General features: G+C 34.8%; 1 protein-coding gene across 1 annotated transcript in view; it reads left to right on the forward strand.

Annotated features, from left to right (window-relative positions):
• Positions 1 to 25340, forward strand: part of LOC143245138 (glutamate receptor ionotropic, NMDA 3A-like) — an 80478-nt gene that overhangs the window by 29286 nt on the left and 25852 nt on the right. Inside the window, exons 2-3 of the mRNA XM_076491075.1 lie at positions 15624 to 16231; positions 23755 to 24781. Of these exons, the coding sequence (XP_076347190.1) occupies positions 15624 to 16231; positions 23755 to 24781 (1635 nt within the window). The remainder of the gene's footprint in view (positions 1 to 15623; positions 16232 to 23754; positions 24782 to 25340) is intronic.

Here is a 25340-nt window from a genome sequence, read left to right on the forward strand (position 1 = left end):
TTTCAAACATTTTCCATTTGTTTTCTTCTTGGAAAGATTTTAAGTGTAAAGATTGTTAGAGATTGGTTTTAAACAAACTTTATGTGTTTTAAACAAGCTTTATGTGTTATACAACAAACTTTATGTGTTTTAAACAAGCTTTAGGTGTTTTAAACAAACTTTATGTGTTTTAAACAAGCTTTATGTGTTTTAAACAAGCTTTATGTGTTTTAAACAAACTTTATGTGTTTTAAACAAGCTTTATGTGTTTTAAACAAGATTTATGTGTTTTAAACAAACTTTGTGTTTTAAACAAGCTTTATGTGTTTTAAACAAACTTTATGTGTTTTAAACAAACTTTATAAGTTTTAAACAAACTTTATGTGTTTTAAACAAGCTTTATGTGTTATACAACAAACTTTATGTGTTTTAAACAAACTTTATGTGTTTTAAACAAGCTTTATGTGTTATACAACAAACTTTATGTGTTTTAAACAAGCTTTAGGTGTTTTAAACAAACTTTATGTGTTTTAAACAAACTTTATGTGTTTTAAACAAGCTTTAGGTGTTTTAAACAAACTTTATGTGTTTTAAACAAGCTTTATGTGTTTTAAACAAGCTTTATGTGTTTTAAACAAGCTTTATGTGTTTTAAACAAACTTTATGTGTTTTAAACAAGCTTTATGTGTTTTAAACAAACTTTATGTGTTTTAAACACGCTTTATGTGTTTTAAACAAACTTTATGTGTTTTAAACACGCTTTATGTGTTTTAAACAAACTTTATACGTTTTAAACAAACTTTATGTGTTTTAAACAAGCTTTATGTGTTTTAAACAAGCTTTATGTGTTTTAAATAACCTCTATGTGTTTTAAACAAGCTTTATGTGTTTTAAACAAGCTTTATGTGTTTTAAACAAGCTTTATGTGTTTTAAACAAACTTTATGTGTTTTAAACAAGCTTTATGTGTTATACAACAAACTTTATGTGTTTTAAACAAGCTTTAGGTGTTTTAAACAAACTTTATGTGTTTTAAACAAACTTTATGTGTTTTAAACAAGCTTTAGGTGTTTTAAACAAACTTTATGTGTTTTAAACAAGCTTTATGTGTTTTAAACAAGCTTTATGTGTTTTAAACAAACTTTATGTGTTTTAAACAAGCTTTATGTGTTTTAAACAAGCTTTATGTGTTTTAAACAAACTTTGTGTTTTAAACAAGCTTTATGTGTTTTAAACAAACTTTATGTGTTTTAAACAAACTTTATACGTTTTAAACAAACTTTATGTGTTTTAAACAAGCTTTATGTGTTTTAAACAAGCTTTATGTGTTTTAAATAACCTTTATGTGTTTTAAACAAGCTTTATGTGTTTTAAACAAGCTTTATGTGTTTTAAACAAACTTTATGTGTTTTAAACAAGCTTTATGTGTTATACAATAAACTATTTCACATAAGAAAGCAAAGTTAAGACAGAAATTTCGTAATAATATATAACCGTTTCTACTTTTCTTTCACGCCCGGTATGGCCAGGCGATTAAGGCACTCAACTCGTAATCTGAGGGTCGTGGGTTCGAATTCCGATGCACCAAACATGCTTCTCCTTTCAGTCGTGGGGGCGTTATAGTGTAACAGTCAATCCTATTATTCGTTGGTAAAAGAGTAGCCCAAGAGTTGGCGGTGGGTGGTGATGACTAGCTGCCTTCCCTCTGGTCTTACACTGCTAAATTATGGACGGCTAGAGCAGATAGCCCTTGTATAGCTTTTCCGAAATTCAAAACTAGCCAAGCCATACTATTTTTCAAGTGATACATCCACTCATGAGTCTTGAGTTGGATTTTAAATCTGGTAGACGGTGTGTCACTGCTGGTGTGTTAGTTCTACACCTCTACTGATATATTTCCCATTACAGAATAATTCTCTTCTTTTTCTTACTATGTGGTTTGTATTTGATCGAAATTTAATGTCAACAAAGGAGTGATGGCGCTGTTGTTTTATGTCGCCTTTTGTTTAGGTGGTAAATTTAATATAACTGTTATGGTAGCTTAAAATGTGGACGGACATGGCTTAGTAGTTAACATATTGAGCTGCAGTCAAAAATCCGGTGTTTACTGTGCGCTGTCGCTGATCGCGTTCCACTCTATCGTATGTAGGTATGGTATAACAGTAACAGTCAATCGCGTTATTCGGTTCAAAGCCAGAAAATTCCACGTTAGTGACAACTACACCTGAATCTTAGAGGTCTCTAACCGTTTAACCCATCTGTCCCAATAACTTTGATTATATAAATATGGACTTATAACAGGCTTCTGTTATAAGCTAGCGCAGATAGTTCTCGTGTAACTTTGTGTGAAATTCAAAACAAACAAACAAACAACTGGTTTGAAAATCATGTTACCAACTTTATATTACAGATTAATTGTTTGGTATTAACAACATAAGAATGAACTAGTCATATTGATAAATATAGTATTTATGGCCTGGTGGTAAGGGCGCTCAAATCTGTACACTTCCGGTTCGAATGCCCGTCACTAAACATGCTCGTTCTTTCAGCCGTTGACGTGTTGTAATGTTAAGGTTAATTCCATTTTTGTTGGAAAAGAAAGGCCCAAGAGTTGACAATGGATGGTGATGACTAGTTGCCTTCCCTTTAGTCTATCACTGCTGAATTAGGGACGGCTGGTACAAAAGTTAAACCAAATATTAAAAAAACAACAAATGTATTATTTTGGATAGTAAAATCACGTAAAACAAATATGTATTTTTTTTACGTAGAGAAATATATTTGTATATATATACTTAGTGGTATCGGCAATAAATGATAAAAAACAATATCTAAACACGTCCCCCAGTGACATAGCAAGCAGTATGTCTGCACACTCACGTCCCTAGAAGCCGAGTTTCGATACCTGTGGTGGGCAGAGCATAGGTAACCCGTTTTGCAGCTTTGTGTTTAATTTTAAACAAACAAACAAACAATCTAAATAATATAATTTTTTTTTCAGTGTCGTATCTGTTTGAATTTCTTTCCACATTTATTCAACTAACTCTGTAAATCGTTTGTTTGTTTTTGAACTTCGCCCAAAGCTAAAGGAGGACTATCTGCGCTCGTCGTTCCTAATTTAGCAGTGTAATACTGGAGAGAAGGCAGCTAGTCATCATCACCTACCGTCAACTTCTGGACTACTTTTTTACCAATAAATAGTGGGATTAACCGTACACCATAACTCTCCCACGACTGAAATAGCGAGCATGTTTGGTGTGACGGGGATTCAAACCCTATTGCGAGTCGCGCACCCTAACCACCTGGCCAGGCCGGGCCTAACTGCCTAAAAAGAATTACTTAACTTTAATTCTTATCATATATAGATGTAATGTATAGTGTAAAGAGTTCCTCTTTTTTAACATATATTTTTTCTAATTTGTCAAATCAGTTATTCAGAATAAATTGTTTGAACTTTGGGGGTTTCATAGAATCTTAGCTCCAGCCTGCCCTTTTGATTGATATAGTTTCTTTAAAAAAACAAGAAGCAAGACAAGGAAAGTGGGTGTTCGAAAGACGCCACTGTGTCACGAGGAAACAAAAAATTAAAAGATCAATATTTCTAGACAGAAATAAAACGATATTCTGAATAAAGAGTTGAAACCAAACATCTGAAGTTCTACAGATAATATTTTGTATCTAAACTCTTACGTTTCATAATTTCAGTTTATATTTTCTTTTGAAGGTAAAGTTAGCTTGATTAATAAACCTTTGTACAACAAAACAAAAAAATAACAACCTATGTTTCCTACAAATTTTAATCTTATGCAATGTTCTAAAAATCCAAATATAAGACTTTAAATCATTGTGGAGTTACTAAAAAAAACACAACAAAAACAACCCATAATTCTTTCATTTAAAGTCCCTGAAAAGTTTTAAAATGGTTTTTGAAAACTTGGTGAAAAATATTCAAAATCAATATGTGAAAACTACTGACAAGATTTTGAATTAGAATCTGAAATAAAATTTGATTGTGACCGAGTAAAGTGCGCATGTGCGAGTGATATATATATTGTTACAAAATTAAGATCCGCATGTTTAATGTTTGACACAGAGAAATATCTAAAAAAATATGACTTTTTTTTCTGTGTCCGCATAATCAAGTAACTACGTAAGAGGAATTACTTAACCTCAATTGTTAGCGTATGTGATGGCCAAGCAATGAGCAGGTGGTCAGGGCACTCGACTAGCAGTTTGAGGGTCGCTGGTTCGAATTTCCGCCACCCCAAATATGATAACCTTTTCAGCAATGGTGGCGTTAGTATGTTTCGGTCAATTCCACTATTCGTTGAGAAAAAGAGTAGCCCCAGAGTTGGCGGTAGGTGGTGATGACTAGCTGTCTTTCCTCTATTATTACCTACCCTGTTGAATTAGGAGTGCTAGCGCAAATATTACTGGTGTAGCTTTGCGCGAAATTCTAAAGCAACAGAAAAAAACCTATATGGAAGTAATATATAGTGTAAAAGGTGTTTAGTGGTGAATTTCAACTTCTCCGTTTATTTCACATCTGGCTAATTAAACAGTAGAACTCAACATATTTCAACAATTAATAAAAATCAATTTCATAAAATAAAGATGAGGTAGGGATGAACTGTAACTAAAAAATTAATTATTTTGTTATGCATTAATCCAGATGTTAATAATGCTATAAAGTCTTAAAATGGCTAATTCCCATGAACTTGTAACATTGACTTAGTGGTTATTTTTGTATGATTTTATGTATTCATTTCTCCCTTGTCTTTGTACTTTTGCCACTACCATAGTACATCATCCTTATTTTTCAGATTATTTACAACTTGCTTCCATTCTTTCTTTCCAAACAACACCAGTGAATATTCTACAGTGAATGTCAGTTGCTTTGAAAGCAGCAGTTTTAGCCTGACGTGATGGGTTGTCTTGATGGACCTCATGTGCTTGACGTTAGTGAAACATTACACTGCTTCTGCACTCCCATGTTAAAATGCAACATTTCGGTGTGTAAATCATCACAACAAGTTTAGTAAATGTTGAGCTAGCCCTTGTGACATCAGGATCAGAATAATCGACAACATTAAGAGCCATAGTCATCAACCATGGTAGTTTTTAAAGAAATGACTCAGTTTGATACATGCAAAAAATTGAGACAGTCCATAACATTTTATATTTCGTTGACGAAACAATATCGCTTGGCTTTTACGTAATTTTCATTATGCTATACGTAGTTTTTCTTTCTTTCTGAAAAACAAGAGATATCTTCGTTACAAATATTTGAGTTAAGTATGTGGGTCATTCAAATTCAATAGCCAGATTTCAAATGAACTTTACGTTGTAAAATAGTCTTTTTTTTAATGTGCACTTTTCAAAACGGATTTAATTCATTCATATATCAGAATCAATAATTTTACTTTTCTTTCGAATGTTAAACAGAGTTGGAAAGAGCTACCTGTAAAAAAGACATTTACATCGGCAGACAAAAAACTGCTAATTTAGTCAAGATAACAAATACGGACACCTCCCTTTAATAATGTTCTAAAAGTAATATTTAACTGTTAAGTGAGTTATTAGGACATAATTATTCTGTATACGTATACAGAGGACATTATAAATTTACTAGTTGAGGAGCAAACAGGGCACTTAATGTATGAAGATTAATCAAGTGTTTGGGAGCAGACAGGGCACTTAACTCATGAAAATTAATCAAGTGTTTAGGAGCAGATAGGACACTTAACTCATGAAGATTAATCAAGTGTTTAGGAGCAGACAGGGCACTTAACTCATGAAGATTAATCAAGTGTTTGGGAGCAGACAGGGCACTTAACTCATGAAGATTAATCAAGTGTTTAGGAGCAGACAGGGCACTTAACTCATGAAGATTAATCAAGTGTTTAGGAGCAGACAGGATACTTAACTTATGAAGATTACTAAGAGTGAAACGTTTTGAATTACTGATATAAATATCTAATTTATTATTATTGAAGTTATTTGAACTAAACAACAGAATAATAAAATATAATACTTTCATGTTCTTGTTTACATTACAGTTTAATTCTATATGTCTAAATAAATATGATTAGCGAACTTGCTTATGAAACTTGTTGAGAAAAAAACATTTGAAACTAAGAGAAGTGATATAAGAACTGTAATGACTCATTATGACCAATGAAGATAGTTGAAAACTGCTGTTCAAGGACTAAGAAATAGGCCTAGTAACGATAATTGCATGAGCTATTGTATGACACATAAGTTTAAACAGATAACTATCTCACCTTTCTCCGTAAATGTAGACAGTATGACGTAATTATTGATGGATTTCATGTCAAACTACTTATCAACAGCCACGATGTCAAAATCTAACTCAGTAACTTAATAAAACCGCATTACAAGATAGAATCAAATACCAACACGTAAGTAAAAAACAGACACGAAATAACATTAACTGTCTATATCTAAAGATAAATATAACAAACGATATTACCTCTCTCAAAATACTCATAGCTAATTAGACTTTTTTAAAAACAAAAACACTAAGCAAGTTCTCATGAAGAAAGTAAATTTACTCACTTAAACTCACGATAATAAACTCAAGTGAAGGATGCCCTTCAGAGTAACTGTACTAAATAAAAAAAAAAAATCATTGTTGTTCTCAAATATGACAAAATACCCACCCCAGATGTAGTTACAGCAACAGAAGACACACCTTAACAGAATATTACAAAGTAGCCAAAAAACAAACAACCACGAAACGTACTATATCCTCATTACAGAACCACCCTACTGGAAACACTAGAAACACTGTAACTGTTCTACCAGTAAACTGAAGTAATGCTACTGTAGTCATAGAAAAAAATGAATACAGTATACAGCTCTGAACTCCAGTTAAAGATGGCTGCTACAAGACTGATAACAGTAAAATGTAACGAGGAAATCATTAACAAGCTCTTCTAAAACGAAATATCAGACACCTAACGGTGCATTACACCTACTGATTTCACTTCACACTTACCTACAAGTGTTCACCTTAACTAATTATATTGTGGACATAATATGATCATTAACTTGCAGAGTATTCTAATATGGGAAACAACTCGGTCAGCTTTATAAATACCATCAAAACAACTTCACAAGATACAATAACCAGTTTTTATGTAGCTAATTTCTTCATGCCCTGGTGGTTAGAGCATTTGAATCGCAAACTGTGGGTGGCAGGATCAAATTATGTTAACGAACATACTCACCTTTGTGTCATGAGGGTGTTTCAATGGTACAACCAATCTAACTATTTGTTAGTTAAGAGTAGCCAAACACGCTCACCCTTTCAGTCGTGGGACTATTGTAATGTGACGATCAATCCCATTATTTGTTGGTAAAAAAGTAGCCCAAGAATTGGCAGTGGGTGGTGATGACTAGCTGCCTTTCCCCTAGTCTTACATTACTAAATTAGAGACGGCTAGCGCAGACAGCCCTCGTGTAGTTTTGCGCGAAATTCAAAACAAACCAAAACTAAACCGTTTTCCTTCTAGTGCTTAATTTCAAAATTACGGATGGCTAGCGCAGATATCCCTCAAGTAGCTTTACATGAAAATTCAATAAACACACGAACAAATTTGTTCGCTAACGTATTAGCTCAATATTACAGATACTCACCCAACTGACAGCCTCCACGATAATAGAACTCAGAACTGTTTGTATCAATTAAACGTGCTTCCAACAACAACAACAAAATACTACCAATAAGAAGGCCTAACGCTGGGTTCATCCCTATCAACAGTAATTAGTCGTCTCTTAAAGAAACATTTAGAAAGTAACGAGAAAACAACACTCATCACTGCAAGTATCCTTCACATTGGATGACTTGAACACTTGCTAAAAAACAAAATGAAGAAAACAACTCTCATCACTGCAAGTATCCTTCACATTGGATGACTTGAACACTTGCTAAAAAACAAAATGAAGAAAACAAACACTGAGAATAAGAAGGAAAAAACTGTATACGACCCCCAGTGGCACAGCGGAATGTCTACGGACTTATACTGTTAGAAACCGGATTTTGATGCCCGCTGTGGACATAGCACAGATACTCCTTTGTGTGACTTGTGCTTAATAACAAACAACAAAGCAAAACTGCATTACATGTAACCGGCCCTGCATGACTAGGTGATTAGGGTGCTCGACTTGTAATTTGAGGGTCGCGGGTTCAAATCCCCGTCACACAAAATACGCTCGCTCTTTCAGCCGTGGGGGCATTGTAATGTGGTGGTCAACCACCCTATTCGTTGGTAAAAGAGTAGCCCAAGAGTTGGCTATGAGTGGTGATGACTAGCTGTTTTCCCTCCGGTCTTACACTGTTAAATTAGGAACGGCTAGTGCAGATAGCCCTCATGTAGCCTTGAGCGAAATTAGAAAAGAAACAAACAAATACATGTAACTGTGTTTCCTATTTCAAAATATTATAACTACAAAGTATTCTCTAAAGGTATGTGAATGGTATACATTCAGAGCAGTATACAAAGCCACAACATAAATACGATCGCAAAGTATTCCACACCAAACTATATAAAAACCCATTAAAGAACAAAAACACTGTTTACAACGTGTCTTTCACGATACTCTAGGAGAACAAAATACAAGATGTCCGAAAATGAATATACAAAAATAAAGTTGAATAACTTTATCGTTAGTTGAGATAACAACAAAAATTAAATATAAAGACAAGTAGTAGATTTGTAAGTTTCAGTCGTAATACTTAATGGACTTCTACATGTCTTCCATAATTCACTTTAATTAGTCTTATTTGCATTAAAATTCTGATAAAACATTTTCTAACACAGCACTAGGGATGGATAACATAGTATCATGAATTTGATGTTTCATTTTTTTAAATGTCGTTTGGTTTCTTATGATTGTCTTTTGTTTTCAAAAAGTCCTTGTGTGGGCTATTTTATAGGTCCTTCTCTACCAGTCCAACGCTCTGGAAAAGTATGGTTTAAAAACTCTTTCAAAATTTGAGCAAAATGTGGTAGCGCTCCATTCTGTTGGAAGATAGCTCACCATAACAAGCCAGGAGTTTCTCTGAGTTCTGAAATAAAGAAATTTTGTAACATGTGTAGATACGAAATTCCAGTAACAGTTTGTTCGTCAAAAACAAGAACAAAACAAAAATAAAGTAAACAAAACAAAACTTCCAAGATTTTGTATTTACATTCAATTGTCGTTGTTATATCAAATAACAATAAAGTTATTCAACTATATTTTTGGTATATTCGTTTTCAGACACCCCTGTATCAACAACAGTCAGAGGGTAAAAACATCGAATACTCTGCAGTATTATAAACCATTATGCTAAAGATCACAGAATAAAATTAGATAACCCTAAAGTAATAACATAAAAATTACACATTATGTTACAGATCACAGAATAAAATTAGATAACTCTAAAGTAATAGGATAGAAATCACACAACAAAAAAATTAAAGTAGCCTTTTTTTACATTCAGCTAACTGATAACATCTATGAACAAACAAGATGTTATTACAACCCCGGAAGAATACTACGAGGTATCCCAGAAAGACACGAAATGTATATCTCTTATAGAACATTTAGAAATTAACGCTTTTAAAACAGTTATAAAATTGCTAAAAAGAAGAAAACAGCACTCATCACTGCAAATATCCTTCATGATGGATGATTTAACACTTGCTAAAAAATGAAGAAAACAAGCACCGAGAATAAGAAGAGAAACAACTGTATGCGTCCCCTAGTGTCAGACGTTTGGTGACAGGGTTTGATCCCGTGGCTTGCGATTCAAGCTCCCTAACCACCAGGACATGAAAAATGAAGTGCACTATCAACGTTCATTATTGTACCTTGTGAAGTTGTTTTGATAGGATTGGATTATATTGTTGTCTTCTGATGTTTGATATCGTAGAACTGAAAATGTTTTTTTATTTAATATCACAACGTTGGAACATGTTTTTTTTTTTTAATCATTAGTATCATAGTAAAAGCAGAATGCCCGTCTTGAAACTATTCAAACAGTTACTCAGTTTTAGTATATCTAAGGGTTTAGTTGTTTTGATTGTTAGTACTGAGCAGAATATTTAATATTTAATTCAGATTTTCATTATTGTAAATGTTTTTTTATATATATCTGTTATTCTTCTAACTTTCAATATCATGGTATTGGATTACATTGTTGAGTCTTCTGACGTTTTACATTTTGGAACTGAAGCATGTCTTTTGTTTTCTTAATTTAATAGCACAACACTGGAACATGTTTTATTCATTCTTCTATTGTTTAGCATCATAGTATTGGATTATATTGTTCTGTACTAAGTTTTTTATTTTTCTAGAATAACTTGTTTATATATACAGCTTATATAATCGCTGTGTTTGTTGTGTACCAGCCGAACTGATGAGCTCTGTATTGAGGGGGAAAACGTCGTCGGCAATGAACAGGAGAGACATAGTGTTGTTGAAATACTCTTCTTTTTTTTTTCGAAAAACCTTGCGAGACTGAATAAAGAATGTAGTGTTAGAAATATAATAGGTTTTATACCAATATCTTATGACACGCATAATTAATTGTAATAATGCTTCAACAGCTAAGAAATGGTTTAAACACCATAAAAGTCATTGTAACAAACAATTTATATAAATAATGTTCCAATGACTCGCTTCCCAATTTTCTTGGGGTTCTCCAGTTTGCCCCACATCTAAAATTTGGCATCTGATTTATAGATCCGCCCTGAATGATCCGAAGTCGGATATCGGCCATTGATTTTGTGATATTTACGCACTTCGGTTGCACGTTCTTGGTTTTTTCGGCTTGTTTGTTACCACAACGTCATTACGAGTATCATTTGTATCAACACGAATTTCTTTATTTTTTATCCTTTTTACTGTCTATTTATATTTTTATATTTTAATAAAATTTTATCCTTTTTTATTTTTTTTTTACTTTTTTTTCAGATTTGCTCGGGTTGCTCGATCTAATTCTCCAATCAAGAGTGGGGCGAAGAGAAAGTATCTTTCTGAGCACCCCACGGTTATCCCTAGTTCCTTAGGGGACTGGAAATTTTAATCTGAAACAACTGTCAGTATTTTGTTTGTTTGAATCCGTACACCTCCGACTAACCCTTTCTCGCTGATCAAATTCCCAAAAGTTTACAAAGACTACCCACACACTTCAAGTGGTCCCACCAGCTGGGCCTTCCTTCTTCTTCACGTTAACTATGCCCTGACTGACCCCAAGTCTCGGCCCAACATCGGCCGTTGATTTTGTGATATTCACAAGTATCGGATGCACGTTGTTGGCTTTTCGCTCATTTTTGCTTGCTTACTATCACGATTTCAATATCATAATTTTCATCATTAGTTTTTATTTTATTTCATGACTGTTTTTTTTTAGGGGGGTCGCCTGATCTAATTCGTAATCCAGGAGTGGGGTGAACATAAAGTACTTTTCTGAGCAAACCCGGTTATCTCTATTTTCAACCCAAGGGGACAGAGATATTCAAACTGAAACACCTGTTAGTATTTTGGCTTTTATATTTTGCTGTGTTTGCAACCGCAGACATGCCGCTGTTTATGAAGCTATATTTCAAGCCTACAACCGAAAACGCATTACAGTAGCGGCATTTCTGGACGTTGAGCGTTCGTTCGATTCTGTTTAACAGGATTCCCTTCTATATACATTTTCACAGATTAATATTCCTACAATATTCATACGTTAGATAACTGGATTTCTTCGAAATAGTGTAGTCAGTATTAAAATTACTAACGTTTTCTCGGAATAGCTTCATTTGGAAGAAGGTGTACATTAAGGGTCAGTCATCAGTCCACTACTTTGCATAATTTTTGAAAATGAGATACCGTTCCCCAAGCTAAATGGAACACAGAGAGCACGTCAAGACGCCCAGTAGCCGAGGCACGTAAACTACAGACAGTCGCTAGTGCAGTCACTGGCTGGTGCAATTTGTGGTGTGTCGTTCTCAACGCACAAAAACACGGACCATAACATTTTATAGATGCCTCAAATGAAAAAAGAATAAAAAATCCCAAGTCCGACTGTATCTACACAATACGGAAGTAATATTCACAAAACGTATAAAGTTCCTAAGCGTCACCTTCAATCGAAACCTAACATGGAGAACAGATATTTAAAACGTCAGCACTAGAATAAGCCAAAGATTATATTATCTTATAAGAATCGGGGTTTTCTAAAAGGTTACTCCCCAGCCACTATGCAAAATGCGCATACGACCTATCGCGGAATATGGCAATATGGTCCTATGTAACATGTCAGATAATTTATCCAGTAAACTCGAAGTACATTAAAACACAGCCCTAATAATAGCATACAGACTATTAATACAAACTCCTGTTTCATATCTTGCCAACGTTGACGACATCCAAAACATTAAAGACAGAACAATGCAACTTGTTAATAGAAATTCACTAACTCAAGAATTCTCAGCTGCCCAATACACATGACAAACTCATATGTCTCCCCTGAATCTAATTAACACAACAAACCCTCAACCACGATAATGATACAAGTTGTGATCAGTTCATAACACCATTAGTGATTTAACCCAAATATAATTTTGTTTTCAACAAAGGCACTGCTCGGATAGAGTATTCGGCGTCCGAACAGTGAAAGTAGGTATTCTCCAGGTACTCCCGTTTCCCACCATATCAGATCTGTGGCATTGGATCTAATGATTTGTTTGTTTGTTTGTTTGGAAATTTCGCACAAAGCTACTCGAGGGCTATCTGTGCTAGCCGTCCCTAATTTAGCAGTGTAAGACTAGAGGGAAGGCAGCTAGTCATCACCACCCACCGCCAACTCTTGGGCTACTCTTTACCAACGAATAGTGGGATTGACCGTCACATTATACACCCCACGATGTTTAGAGCGACGCGGGCGCGAACCCGCGACCCTCGGATTACGAGTCGCACGCCTTGCGCCAGGATCTAATGATCCCAGCCGCCCTGAAGGACCAAAATTCCAAAATCGCCCATTGATTTTGTGACGGACGTCGGGGCTTGCCGTCGGTTTTCCCACTACTGCTTACTTATCTAAAGCTATTATTAAATAAAGTCCATTAAATTATTACCATTATTCTAAAAATTATTGTTATTATTTTTTATTATGTATATATATATATATATATATACTTATATCATCACCACGGGCGGGGTAAAGAGAAATAATACTTCTGAGTACCCCTGATAATATATAATTTTGAACTTTAGCTTGAGGTCAGATAATTTTAAACCGAAACTACTACCACTCTCTGCTCTGCTGCTGCATTTGTTTGTACCAGTCGGATTTATTAAGCTATGTATAGAGAAAAACGCATTGTCAGCAATGGATATGAGGGATATAGAGTTGTTGAAATACTATAATGGGTTCTTCCTTTCATTGAAAATCCCTAAGTGGCTATATGAACAATGTAGTAGGCCTAATACTTACGATAAATATAATTAATTAAGATTAAATATTACCTCGAAGTGTAGGCTAAGCATATATGTAACTATTACTGTCTTGAAAGTACGACGAGTATTTGTTATCCTACATTTTCATATTAATAACTGGGCTATCTGCTGGGCCCAACGAGGGGAATCGAACCCCTACTTTTAGCGTTGTAAATCCGAAGACATACCACTGTACTAACGGGGCGCGTATTAATAACTAATAGTGTTTTTCTTCAACAGTCTTGTTACTAACCGCACTGCCAAAGTAAGAAGCGATTTCCTTGTTTGTTTAAAACTTCGGAAAACGCAATATAATCGTCTTGTAAATTCCTTTAACGGCTGTATTTTACCCAAAAGTAAAACGCCAGAATCCACGTCGTCCTCCTGGTTGTTCGCCATCTGTCTTTCTCTGATCAATATCGATTACTTTTTGCTGGTTGTTTACGTACTCGTTAATATTCTCCGTTCCATGTAGCTTTTTAACTTCCAAGCTCAAGAAACATAATTAAAGACAGGAAACCGTATTCTACACTCTTTCAAGCTTTTAAAAAATAACATAATGGGACTAAAAGCTAGCCATGAGTTTGTAAGGAGCATCGATAGCTGTGTAAACACCTTGTAGCTAGCTAGCCTACACCATGAAATAACTTCAATGCGGATTTCAGCCATTCCTAAGATGCGTGTCTTATATAAAATTTTACTGTTTATTTTCGTCGTTATTCTTAGTAATTATCGGATTTTATCGTTTTCAAAGTTTTTCTTATTGTTTCTTATTAAGCACAAAGCAACAAAAAGGGCTATCTGTACTTTGCCCTTCAACCCGGTTTCCAGTAATATAAGTTCACAAAAATACCCCTGTGCCACTGAGGGGCTATTTTTAAAGTATATGAATATACATTTATTATTTTAAACTACAATTTAAAGTGAACGTGGATCTTTGTATATCCTCTAATCATTTGTCTTTTATAAAAATGTTCTTTACTAAACCGTTTTCGTGTTGCAACACAGACAACACTTCAGTATTTCTCCTAAATTTACGCTATATCCGAGGTAAATCTTTATATGTATGCGTAGATTAATTACAAGATTTCTCGACCATACATCACGTCAAGAAGTTTCATTTCGTGATGTAATGTAACCTCGTTGAGCTGGCACGAGCGCAGATCATTCAGCTACAAAAGCCTTCATATCAAACCCAGTGAAAAGTGAAATAGAATTTTAAGAGAAAAGAGAGATATAATGTATAGAATATGTGATCTTTATAATTCTATTACATTAAACAAAATTTGCGCTGCGAAAAATTCAGGAAATAGAGTCAACTGTTGTAGTCGCCATTTTATATTTTGATAATTTACCAAAAACTTAAACGTTTATTAACTTTGGTTATTTCTTTTATTGATTACTTTTATTGATTATTCTCGGTATTCTGTAATTTTAAAAATTACGTAAACATCTACCTAGTGATTTATTTATTTATTTATGAATTTGAGGCAAAACTAGTCGACTACAGACCCTAATGTTGAAGTAATTAGAAAAATGAAAGACGCCAGTTGAGGTGTCACTAATCAACCCCAACTTTTAGGCCACTGTTACCAACAAATAGTGAAATTGATCATCAAACTATGACGCTCTCACATAGGCGTAAACATGTTCCAATATATGATTCATATCCGTGGCTCTCAGATTGCATGTTGAGTGCTGTAATTATCAAGCCATTCTGATGATTAAAATATAAGTGTCTGAACTGGAAAAACCAGTTGTTTTTCATGGTATTTTTAGATTTTTTTCTAATCAGGTTTTCTATGAGTAGTAGCATTGTTTACTGGTCGCTCTAAACGTCTTTAAAAAATGCTGACAAATGATCAAATAGTGAACATAGTGTCTTGTTTTCTATCAGGTATCGTTTTATCAACCAAATCCTACTAAAAAAATTCAAGTAACAGATTTACTTAGTGACGAAACGATCAAACCAAGTAATAGCAGTAATATGTCCTAAGAAGATTATTGAACAATTATTTAAAAAAAAGAACACCTAAAAACACACGCCTACTAAACAAAAGCAAGATCTATGCTTCAGGATACTAGGAATTTTCATAGCAGTAATATTTTTATCGGTTTTGGATTTAGGTAACTATTTCTTTTTTTCAGGACGTCAACCCTTTCTACATCTCTCTAGATCCTTCGGTAACGGACTTAGCCGATGCAGTTTTCGAGTTTCTTCTTTTTTGTGATTGGTATGACGTTGTACTTGTAGCAGACGACGGAGAGATTGGTTCCACCCTTGTTCGCTACCTCCGGAAGCGCCTAAACACACCTCCATGGCGCCCTTTAACATTCATTTCTCTTCAAAGAACTTTGGAGGAGCGTGAAATACTGGGCAAATTAGATAAAATCACAGAAGGATATAGTCGGGTTATTCTCCTATATTGTGATGACGTCACGACTCTAAGAGTGCTCAGAATCGCTGAGAAACTAAATTTATTGAGTAACAAGTTTATTTGGATTGTACTGGAAGACAGTGTTAGCTTTGAGCAGAATCACATTGGTTCCTATCCGTCCGGTTTGTTGGCTTTCCGGCTCAGACCAATGACAGTAAGGCCTGATGACGTGTTGGCAGCAGTAAATGCTTTAGAAAGAACTCTAGAAAATGTGGGTACAAGTCCTTTTGAGAAAGATCTCGGGAGTGTATCTTTTGCCTTGAGCTGTTCCTATCCTTCGAATGATGAACATAATGTGTTTACTCGGGAAGCACACAGGTATGTTATAGAACATTTAATTAATAGTTAATCACGAACGAAAGTGTATGTTTGTGTGTGCACACATAACTTGATACCTGTAAAACATTGTTGTTTATTTCATATATGTAGTTACACTGGATATTTTAGGCACTACTAAGAGTGCTAAACATAGTTACTTACAAATGGTCAAATATATCATTAATTATACTAAAGCGAGAACGAAATCTTTAAAAAAAAAACGTGTTGGCAACCGGTATCTACAGAGTGAGGATTAAGTTAAATAATTCTTAACAATCAGTTGTTTACACTTAATATTATATATTTATCACTATATTTTGCTGTTCATTCCTCAACACTTTTCTCAAGAGAAAATATTAATAAAACTATTTCTTGTTGTTGTTGTTTTTGAGGAGGGGTGGAGAGTGCAAGCCTATAGTTTGAAATCGAGTTATACTAATGGGGTAATTTTGATGTAGAATGTAAAGTGAAGTAAACTTGCAGAAAGCCCCTGAAAAACAGCAACGTTGTTCTGAGCAAGTTAGTCCGAGGAACTAATACAGTGGGATTCAAATTTGGAAAGGCTAATAGATCATTGCTATTTTCATGAAATATTCCACCGCCAATAGAGGGATTGGCATGTTTCGGAGGCTACTATACTCGATTCGTAATCTGTGAATTCAAATTCCGTCACCGAACATGCGCTTTTTTTAAGCCGTGGGACGTTATAACGTTCAATCAATCCCACTTTTTGTTGTTAAAGAGTAGCTCAGTAGGTAACGGTGGTTGGTTAACTACACGCCTTTCCTCTAGCCTATCACTTGTAAATTAGGGACTGCTAGGGCAGATATCTCTTGTATAGTTTTGCAAGAAATTCAACAAAACAAACAAACAATCAGTAGAATAATTAATAAGATAAGTATCTAGAGATAAGCCTCACTGAAGTACTTTACAAGATTAGAGATATTAAATATCTAGAGATAAGCCTCACTGAAGTACTTTACAAGATTAGAGACAGTAAATATCTGGAGATAAACCTCACTGAAGTACTTCACAAGATTAGAGACAGTAAATATCTGGAGATAAGCCTCACTGAAGTACTTTACAAGATTAGATATAGTAAATATCTGGAGATAAACTTTATTGAAATGCTATAAATATTAACTGATATTAGATATAGAATATAATTCTGACAGACGGTTATTAAAATGCTATAGAATAATAGTGATAGTAAATAACCTGAGATAAGCTTCACTGAAGTGCTCTATAAGATAATCCTAAACGATTATAATTGATAAATTTAACAAAATTAATAAATATTAAGTATCGGCAAATAAACATAGCACACAGAGCAATAAGATACTTTACAAGCTAAGGGGATGAATAATCCTGACAAACAGTTATTAATCTGGTTACCGAAACTAACAGTAATTGTATTTTGAGAGTCAAATTTGACAAACCATCCGAAAGACTGGTCGTTTTCACATGCGTGTCATATTTAGATTTTTTAAAATATTTTCTTAAAAAACACAGCTAACAAAGCTTTTACAATGGGTAAAAATTGTTAAACTAGTTAAAAATTAGTTATAATTACTAATTTTCTTATTTATTCCTAAAGAAAAAAAAACATTATTGAAACATTGTCACTTCATATATAATTTTATCTGTATTATCCAGTTTTATGGTTGTTGTTTTTTTTTATGCGTTTTTCGGAATGTGTGTTCAGGACCCCTTTATGTGTACGTGAATAACAATTAACACCTTTTGTGATGAGCATTGTTGGCTCAGTGACGTAACGTTCCATAAACATTTTCTGACTGTTTGCTGAACGAAATTGTATAATTGAACCTAAATATATGTAATAAGAGGTAAACCTAAAGCGTTAGCCATGCTAATGTTAACCTAAAAACCCTGAAGGCTTTTTTTAAAATAGATGTTGTTGTGACACATAACAAGAAATAACAACCTTTTCAAAACAAATCAAGTATTTTGAAAAAAAAAATTATCTGAAGGGATATAAAATACTTTGAATATTACTGGTTATTTAAAGTTATTATTTGCCGATTTATTAATCACAGCCAGTCGTAGAGAATGTTATTTTTTTCTGTTTCTTCATTTTGTACCTCAACTGTATTTCTTCGTATTTCTCAACAACAAGAATGTTATTCCTGATTAAAAGTAGCAAGAACATTATAATTTCTAGTTTAGTAAGTTGACGGAAAAGAGAAATTGGTATATTAAATACAAACAGAGACATCTTTTTTTACAAGACGTAACAGAATAAGTTCAGAATGTTCTTCAGTAAGTCATAAATAAATATGCTGGGTGTGGGACGCTCAGATATGGTGGTTGATGCATATAAAAAGCAATTATATGCCTATATTTTTTTTACCTGACTCAAACAAAGCCAGTGAAATACAATTATTATAAAGATTCTTATTGATTGATTTCAATAAATTCGTTATTAAAATGTTGCACGTGGATAACTTTAAATATTTTCATTAATAAAGGAAGAAAGAATATTAAATTCTATTTTCCTCATTTATAAGTCGTAAGTGAATGTTTGGGTTCGATCTATTATGACGAATTGTCCTATTTTGATAATATTTTCAAAACGAGACCCAAAACTGGAGTGTTTTCGAATGGTTGACTATTCTTATTCAGGAGAATAAATGGTTATGTTTAATGAGTGTGATGAAATATATAGGTTCAGATGTAGATGTCACGTAAACCGGATGTTCAGCATGAGTTGGCCTTGAGAACGAACCATAACTCCAGGTTCATCATACAATTCATTGGTAAAAGAGTAGCTCAAGAGTTGGCGGTGGGTGTTGATAATTAGCTGCCTTCTCTCTAGTTTTACACTGCTAAATCAGGGACGGCTAGCGCGGAATGCCCTCGTGTATCTTTGCGCGAAATTGAAAACAAACACAAAATCCAATATTCTTTTGCAGAAGCCACGAGTTCCTTTGGAAATTTCGCCGCAGTATCTTTGCTTCTGAACCAACAAAAGAAGACAGGGAGTCAACAGCGTTCAACGCCAGTCTTGGACTGCCGTTATCTCTTTGACCTTTACTCTCACAACGCATCCTAGGCCCCAAAGTGCGGAGCGCTCTTATTTGCGGGCACGAGCTGCTATATAGTTCCGGCGCACCAAACATTTAGCCACGCCCAACCTTTAAGTAAAATGGGCAGTTTCTGTTGTTACTTAAACCTGTTTTAAAAAATATCTTTTAAAGATCATAGTAACAGTGCAAATCTTTCAATGAATATTTTACAGTACAAAAACAACGAAGACAGAAACGTATTTCTTAAAACTGAAGTTGTTTTATAATCTTATACTCTCCAAACAAAAGTGATCGAAATACAACTGTCACATAATTAACCCCATGGTGAATGATTTAAAATTAAAGTTAAAGCAATGTTCGATACTCGGTGTTAGCTATTACCACAAGGAAACGAAAGAGAGTGAATCTGTTTATTGGTTGATATAGTAGACCAATTTAGCATGCAGAGTGTAAACATATCCTAAAAAGAAACAGTTGATGGTAGTGTCTTTAAAACATACCTACTCTGTTTCTGTTGTTTGTAACATTCATTTAATTTGAATAACTCTAAACATCGTATTATAAGTATCGTATCAGAAAATTATTTTATTTTCAATGCCTAACGGCCTAATAAATCGTAGCTTATTCCTGTTTAGGCCAGACATGGCCAGGTGGGTTAAAGCGTTCGACTCGTAATCTGAGGGTTGTGGGTTCGAATCTCCGTCGCACCAAACATGCTCGCCCTTCCAGACGTGGGGGCGTTATAATGTTACGGTCAATCCCACTATTCGTTGATAAAAGAGTAGCACAAGAGTTGGTGATGGGTGGTGATGACTAGTTGCCTTCCCTCTAGTCTTACACTGCTAAATTAAGGACGGCTAGCGCAGATAGCTCTCGTGTAGCTTTGCACGAAATTCAAAAACAAACAGACAAATATTCCTATTTATTTTTACGTGTTAAATAGTGTTCGAGGTAAAGACTTGCACAACATGGCGCATCGTGAAAAATACGAAACTGTCTTTAATATCAACATCACGTACTCTTAAGACGCGGTACGTTATAAAGAAGACGCGCGTTTGTTGGAATAAGCAACGCGTGCAATTGTAAATAATCGATATTTTTTGATGTTTTAGTTTGTATATCAATATTAAACTAAGTAAAACTTGTACTTAAACTCTGCTCTAAGGTTGTTAATATATCCGAAACTTGCCCAAATTGATGTGTACAAAAATATTTTTTTCGTTAATTATTATTGGTTGCTTGTTTCTTTGAAATTAAGTACAAAGCTATCTGTGCTCAGCCTACCACGGTTATCGAAAACCGGCTTTTTTAGCGGTGTGAGTCCGCAGACATGCCGCTGTGCCACTTGGGTGTGTATGTTTACTTTTTCCTGATAAACGACGAGTGACAGGAACGACATTGTTCCCAGGGTATTATAGCGACTGAATGTTTTATTTCTTTCACATAAAGTTGTGTAAGAAAGTACCAGACTAACAATATTGTAGAATCATGCACAAATTACAAAATGACTAGCTTACATTTTTATTTTAGAAAATATTTCGAAAATCAGTGTTTCATTTCGGATTCAACATGAAAAGAAGCTATGTTCACTGTCGCTAGAATTTTCGCGCAATAACTTGCAATGACAACCATTATGAATTAAGCTAATTAATTTGAGCACCAGAACAGTACTTAATAATCAATATTGGTGTTGATGGGACGAAAGGGTTAGCTATTGTTGACGTAATAAGGGTATGCACATAACGATTAGTTTGGTTTGTTTTGAATTTCGCGCAAAGCTACACGAGCTGTCTATAATTTAACATTGTGAGACTGGAGGGAATGAAGGCAGCTAGTCAGCACCACCCACCGCCAACTCTTGGACTACTCTTTTACTAACGAATAGTGGGATTGACCATCATAGTATAACGCCCCCACGGCTAAAAGGGCGAGCATGTTTGGTGTGACGAGGATTCGAACCTGCGACCGTCGGATTACTAGTCGCGCGCCGTAACCACCTGGCCGTGCCAGGGCCTGTACAGCTGCAAAACTAGAATAAAGCGCTGTAGTGTTGTAATTTTATAAGTTATAGTTCTTGATTTTTAATTTTTTTTTTTTTAGAATTATCGCACGAAGTTACGCGATGGTCATCTTCACAAAACAATCCCAACTTCTGAGCTGACAGACAAAGGGAAGAAAGCTGGTTAATAGCACCAGCCGCCTGACTGGATTGTAAGATTTGTATATCACACTTAGAGCCGTGTTCTCTCGAGACTATCAATTCGAGCCCCTAACTAGATTAGCAGACAGTCTGAGGGCTTATAACTCTAAAAATTATGTTTCGATACCTGCGGTGGGCAGAACGCAAATAGCCCATTTCGTAGCTTCGTGCTTAAGAGTAAACAAATGAACACTTCACAGGTAGAGAGAGACAATTATTGCAGACATTCTCGTGTCACTTTGCGTGAAATTCAGCTAATCGATTTACATTATAAAATGGGTGGAAATATAATTCAAGTTAAAAATGAATTTCATAGCACTTAATACAGTTTAACTTCACTAGACATTGAGCTTCAACAGTTAGTATTACAGTTGTAATAATTATTAATTTGGCAGAGAGAAACCACACTTTTTGAATAATAATAATTCATTGGTTAAGTAGAAGGTTTTAGCTGAAATAAATGCTTTGCGCGAAATTCAAAACAAACAAAAAAAATGAGGCAACTGTTTTATTCATTAATGTTGACGAAACAAGAAGTTATGCTCTATCATAGGTCGTATTGAATATCCCACAAAGGCAGAAATATGACATTGGCGCAAACATGAGACACCACTACAAGAGCGTGTGACCTAGAATTTTGCAATTAAATAAACTTTGCACTATGTGGTGCTGTAAATTCTTGTAATTGTCCAAAAACAGTATCTAATATTTCTTAAGAGAATATATGATATTTTTGAGACATCAAAAATCTGATTGGTTATCCTGAATTATTTTGGGGATGTCTCTCTCAAGTCCCGAGTACGTGTACGACAGTGAAGCAACTGAAAGTGTAATAAACAATGAACTAGTAAAGTCGAGCACGCGACGCTATGACACTACTGACTGTTGCATTTGTTGAGAAGAGAGTTCAAAGTTGAAAATAATTGATCTGAGGTCGTCCACCTTTTAAGAGCATCTCACAAAGTTGTCGGAGAACTCGTAATAAGATTAATTAAAAACTAAATTGTCACATTTTAATAACTATATACAATAAATATGCGATAACTTATATTCATAAGTAAAACAAATTTCTCAATATTGTTTCTCAAATTCTTAACTATCATGCAGGGGTCTACAGTTTATGAATCTCAAGAAGAGCTAATCTATTTTTCTTTTTTTGTAAGCTAGTAATGCAAAAAGCATTTTAAAAAACAACAAAAGACCTAAAACATTGTTCTTATAAATTACGATTAACTTTTAGTATAACCACAAATACATAAAAAAAACATTACACTTGTATAACCGTAACTGAAAGATGCGTGTTATATACCAAAGCTAAATAGGGATATTTGCCGTGTTCACCGAGAGTTGTTTCTTGTTTTTCGCACAAAGCTACTCGAGGGCTATCTGTGCTAGCCGTCCCTCATTTAGTAGTGTAAGACTAGAGGGAAGGCAGCTAGTTATCACCACCCACCGCCAACTCTTGGGCTACTCTTTTACCAACGAATAGTGGGATTGACCGTAACATTATAACGCCCCCACGGCTGAAAGGGCGAGCATGTTTGGTGCGACCGGGATTTGAACCCGCGACCCTCGGATTACGAGTCGCACGCCTTAACCCACTTGGCCATGCCGGGCCTTTCACCGAGAAAAAACGAGCCTCTGAATTTAATTATGTAAATCTGAAGACTTACCGCTGTTTCACTGACAGCCATATGGTATAAGTTAACATTGCACAGTTTTCTTCACATAAGATGGCCATAGATCATAGTTGTATATTCAAAATAAAATCAATGTATAATACTATAACCGGTAGAGATAGCTAGCACTCTAGCTGTGTAACCAGAATAAGACAACACTGTAGCAATATAGCAAGATTAAATAGCTAAAATCATGGTTGAATAACTAATCATCGGATAAATCATTTATAGGTTCAGAATCAAACAATATACATAAATTATAGCTCTATAAACAAAATAGAATATTTGAAATCGCTTTGTATAACCAAGTGAGTTGGGATAACAACGAACATACTGTAGAAGTTATACATCAGAGTTTCTTCGACTGCACCTTTTTTGTTCCTTTCAAAATTTTCACCCTTGGTATCATCACAGCTATTTAAGTGTTTATTATTTTATTAAATTAACTTGTTTTAAAAGGCTTTTGAAAATGTACTAGTGAGACATAATGTACAAGTTTGAAGGTTTTTGTCCACGTGTATTTTGATAAAAAATGTGTGCGTTTTTTTGTTATAAATTGGTAATGTTTATTATACTTCGACAATTTATTTTCTACAGGTCTCTGAAACGTGAATTAACATCTAAGAGATTTTTACAAGGGAACACAAACAGCTACAACTCAAACATATTTCCGGTGTTTGACATACTGAATCTAGTACATTCTATGGGTGGCTGGAAAGTCCTGGGAAATGTAAGTGCTTCATCCGTCCATCTAGATACCGTCCTTTGGCTAGGAGCACAGAGAACAGCTTCTTGGCCTCTAGGAAAGCAAAGGTTCCGGGTGGTCACTGCCTTTGCCCCGCCGTTTGTTCAAGAGTCCACGAGAGTAAGCAGTGGCAGTTGTCTGATGGGAACACCGTGCTTACAGGTGACCACAAATCGCAAAGAGGAACTGGTAACAATCTTCGCCGACTACGCTCAAGGTAAATCTGAAGGCATCCGGTACAACATTACCTGTTGTGCAGGAATTACCATGGACCTACTAACCGACATAGCTCGTGACTTGCACTTCGACTACGACTTGTATCTAGTATCCGACGGAATGTTCGGCACCAACAGAGGGAAAGGATGGAACGGAATAACCGCGGACTTGATCAGCGGCGCTGCCCACCTGACCTTTTCATCGTACAGCGTCAATAGCCTCACTATTCAGGATGTGGACTTCACCGTCCCGTACTTTCACTCGGGGGTGTCATGCCTGGCACCTTCTAAATTGCACGCAGTTCCACTGTCTGCCTTTTTGGAGCCTTTTAGTATCCAACTTTGGGTAGCTATATTTGTTAGCCTGAATGTTACTGCTATTGTTGCAGCTATCTATGAATGGGTAAGTCCGTTCGGTCTGAACCCATGGGGCAGACAACGTGTCAAGAATTTCAGTTTAGCCTCAGCTCTTTGGGTCATGTGGTCCTTACTCTTTAGCCACCTCGTGGCCTTTAAAGCTCCCAAATCCTGGCCCAATAAGGTACTTATTAACGTGTGGGGCTGCTTCAGCGTCATATTCCTTGCCAGCTATACAGCTAAGTACGCGGCCCTCTTTGCAGGACTGTTCTTTCAACTACGTGTGGATGACTTATACGATTCCAACGTAAGTACAAGCTTTAAAACGTTACTGTTTATTGATAATTAAAGCTCAGATATTTTAACCACGTTCTGGTTCTTATAACTTAAACGTGACTTCTGTGTTAAATATTTTATTCAAAGCACCTGATGTATTTGGAATGTTTGATTTTGATTTATATTTGTAGATTGATAATATGTGTAATCACATGTCAACGTATTCTAACTAAACCAGTACAGTTTAAAACGACACAACTTACTTCGTTCCATAAAAGCAAAACAATACTGTCACACGTATTAGAAAGTAAAGTGAAGTCTGCCGTTGTTAAATAAATGAAAGTAACAAATTATATTTGAAAAATAAAATATTAATAATACATAAACAATTAATGGACGTTAAACTATTAAGTTACATGAATCGACTAAAGCTGTATGTAGTCCATCAGCAACTCCTACGTTAAATAAAGACTAAAAGCAACCGCATTCGACGCTCGACAATTAAAGTCTCGACTTATTCAAGTAATCTAGTAATTAATATTTTTCTGCATGGCAAGACGGTTAAAGCACTCGACTTGTAATCCGAGGAT

This window comes from Tachypleus tridentatus, chromosome 2, assembly GCF_004210375.1.
Source record: "Tachypleus tridentatus isolate NWPU-2018 chromosome 2, ASM421037v1, whole genome shotgun sequence".
NCBI lineage: Eukaryota > Metazoa > Arthropoda > Merostomata > Xiphosura > Limulidae > Tachypleus > Tachypleus tridentatus.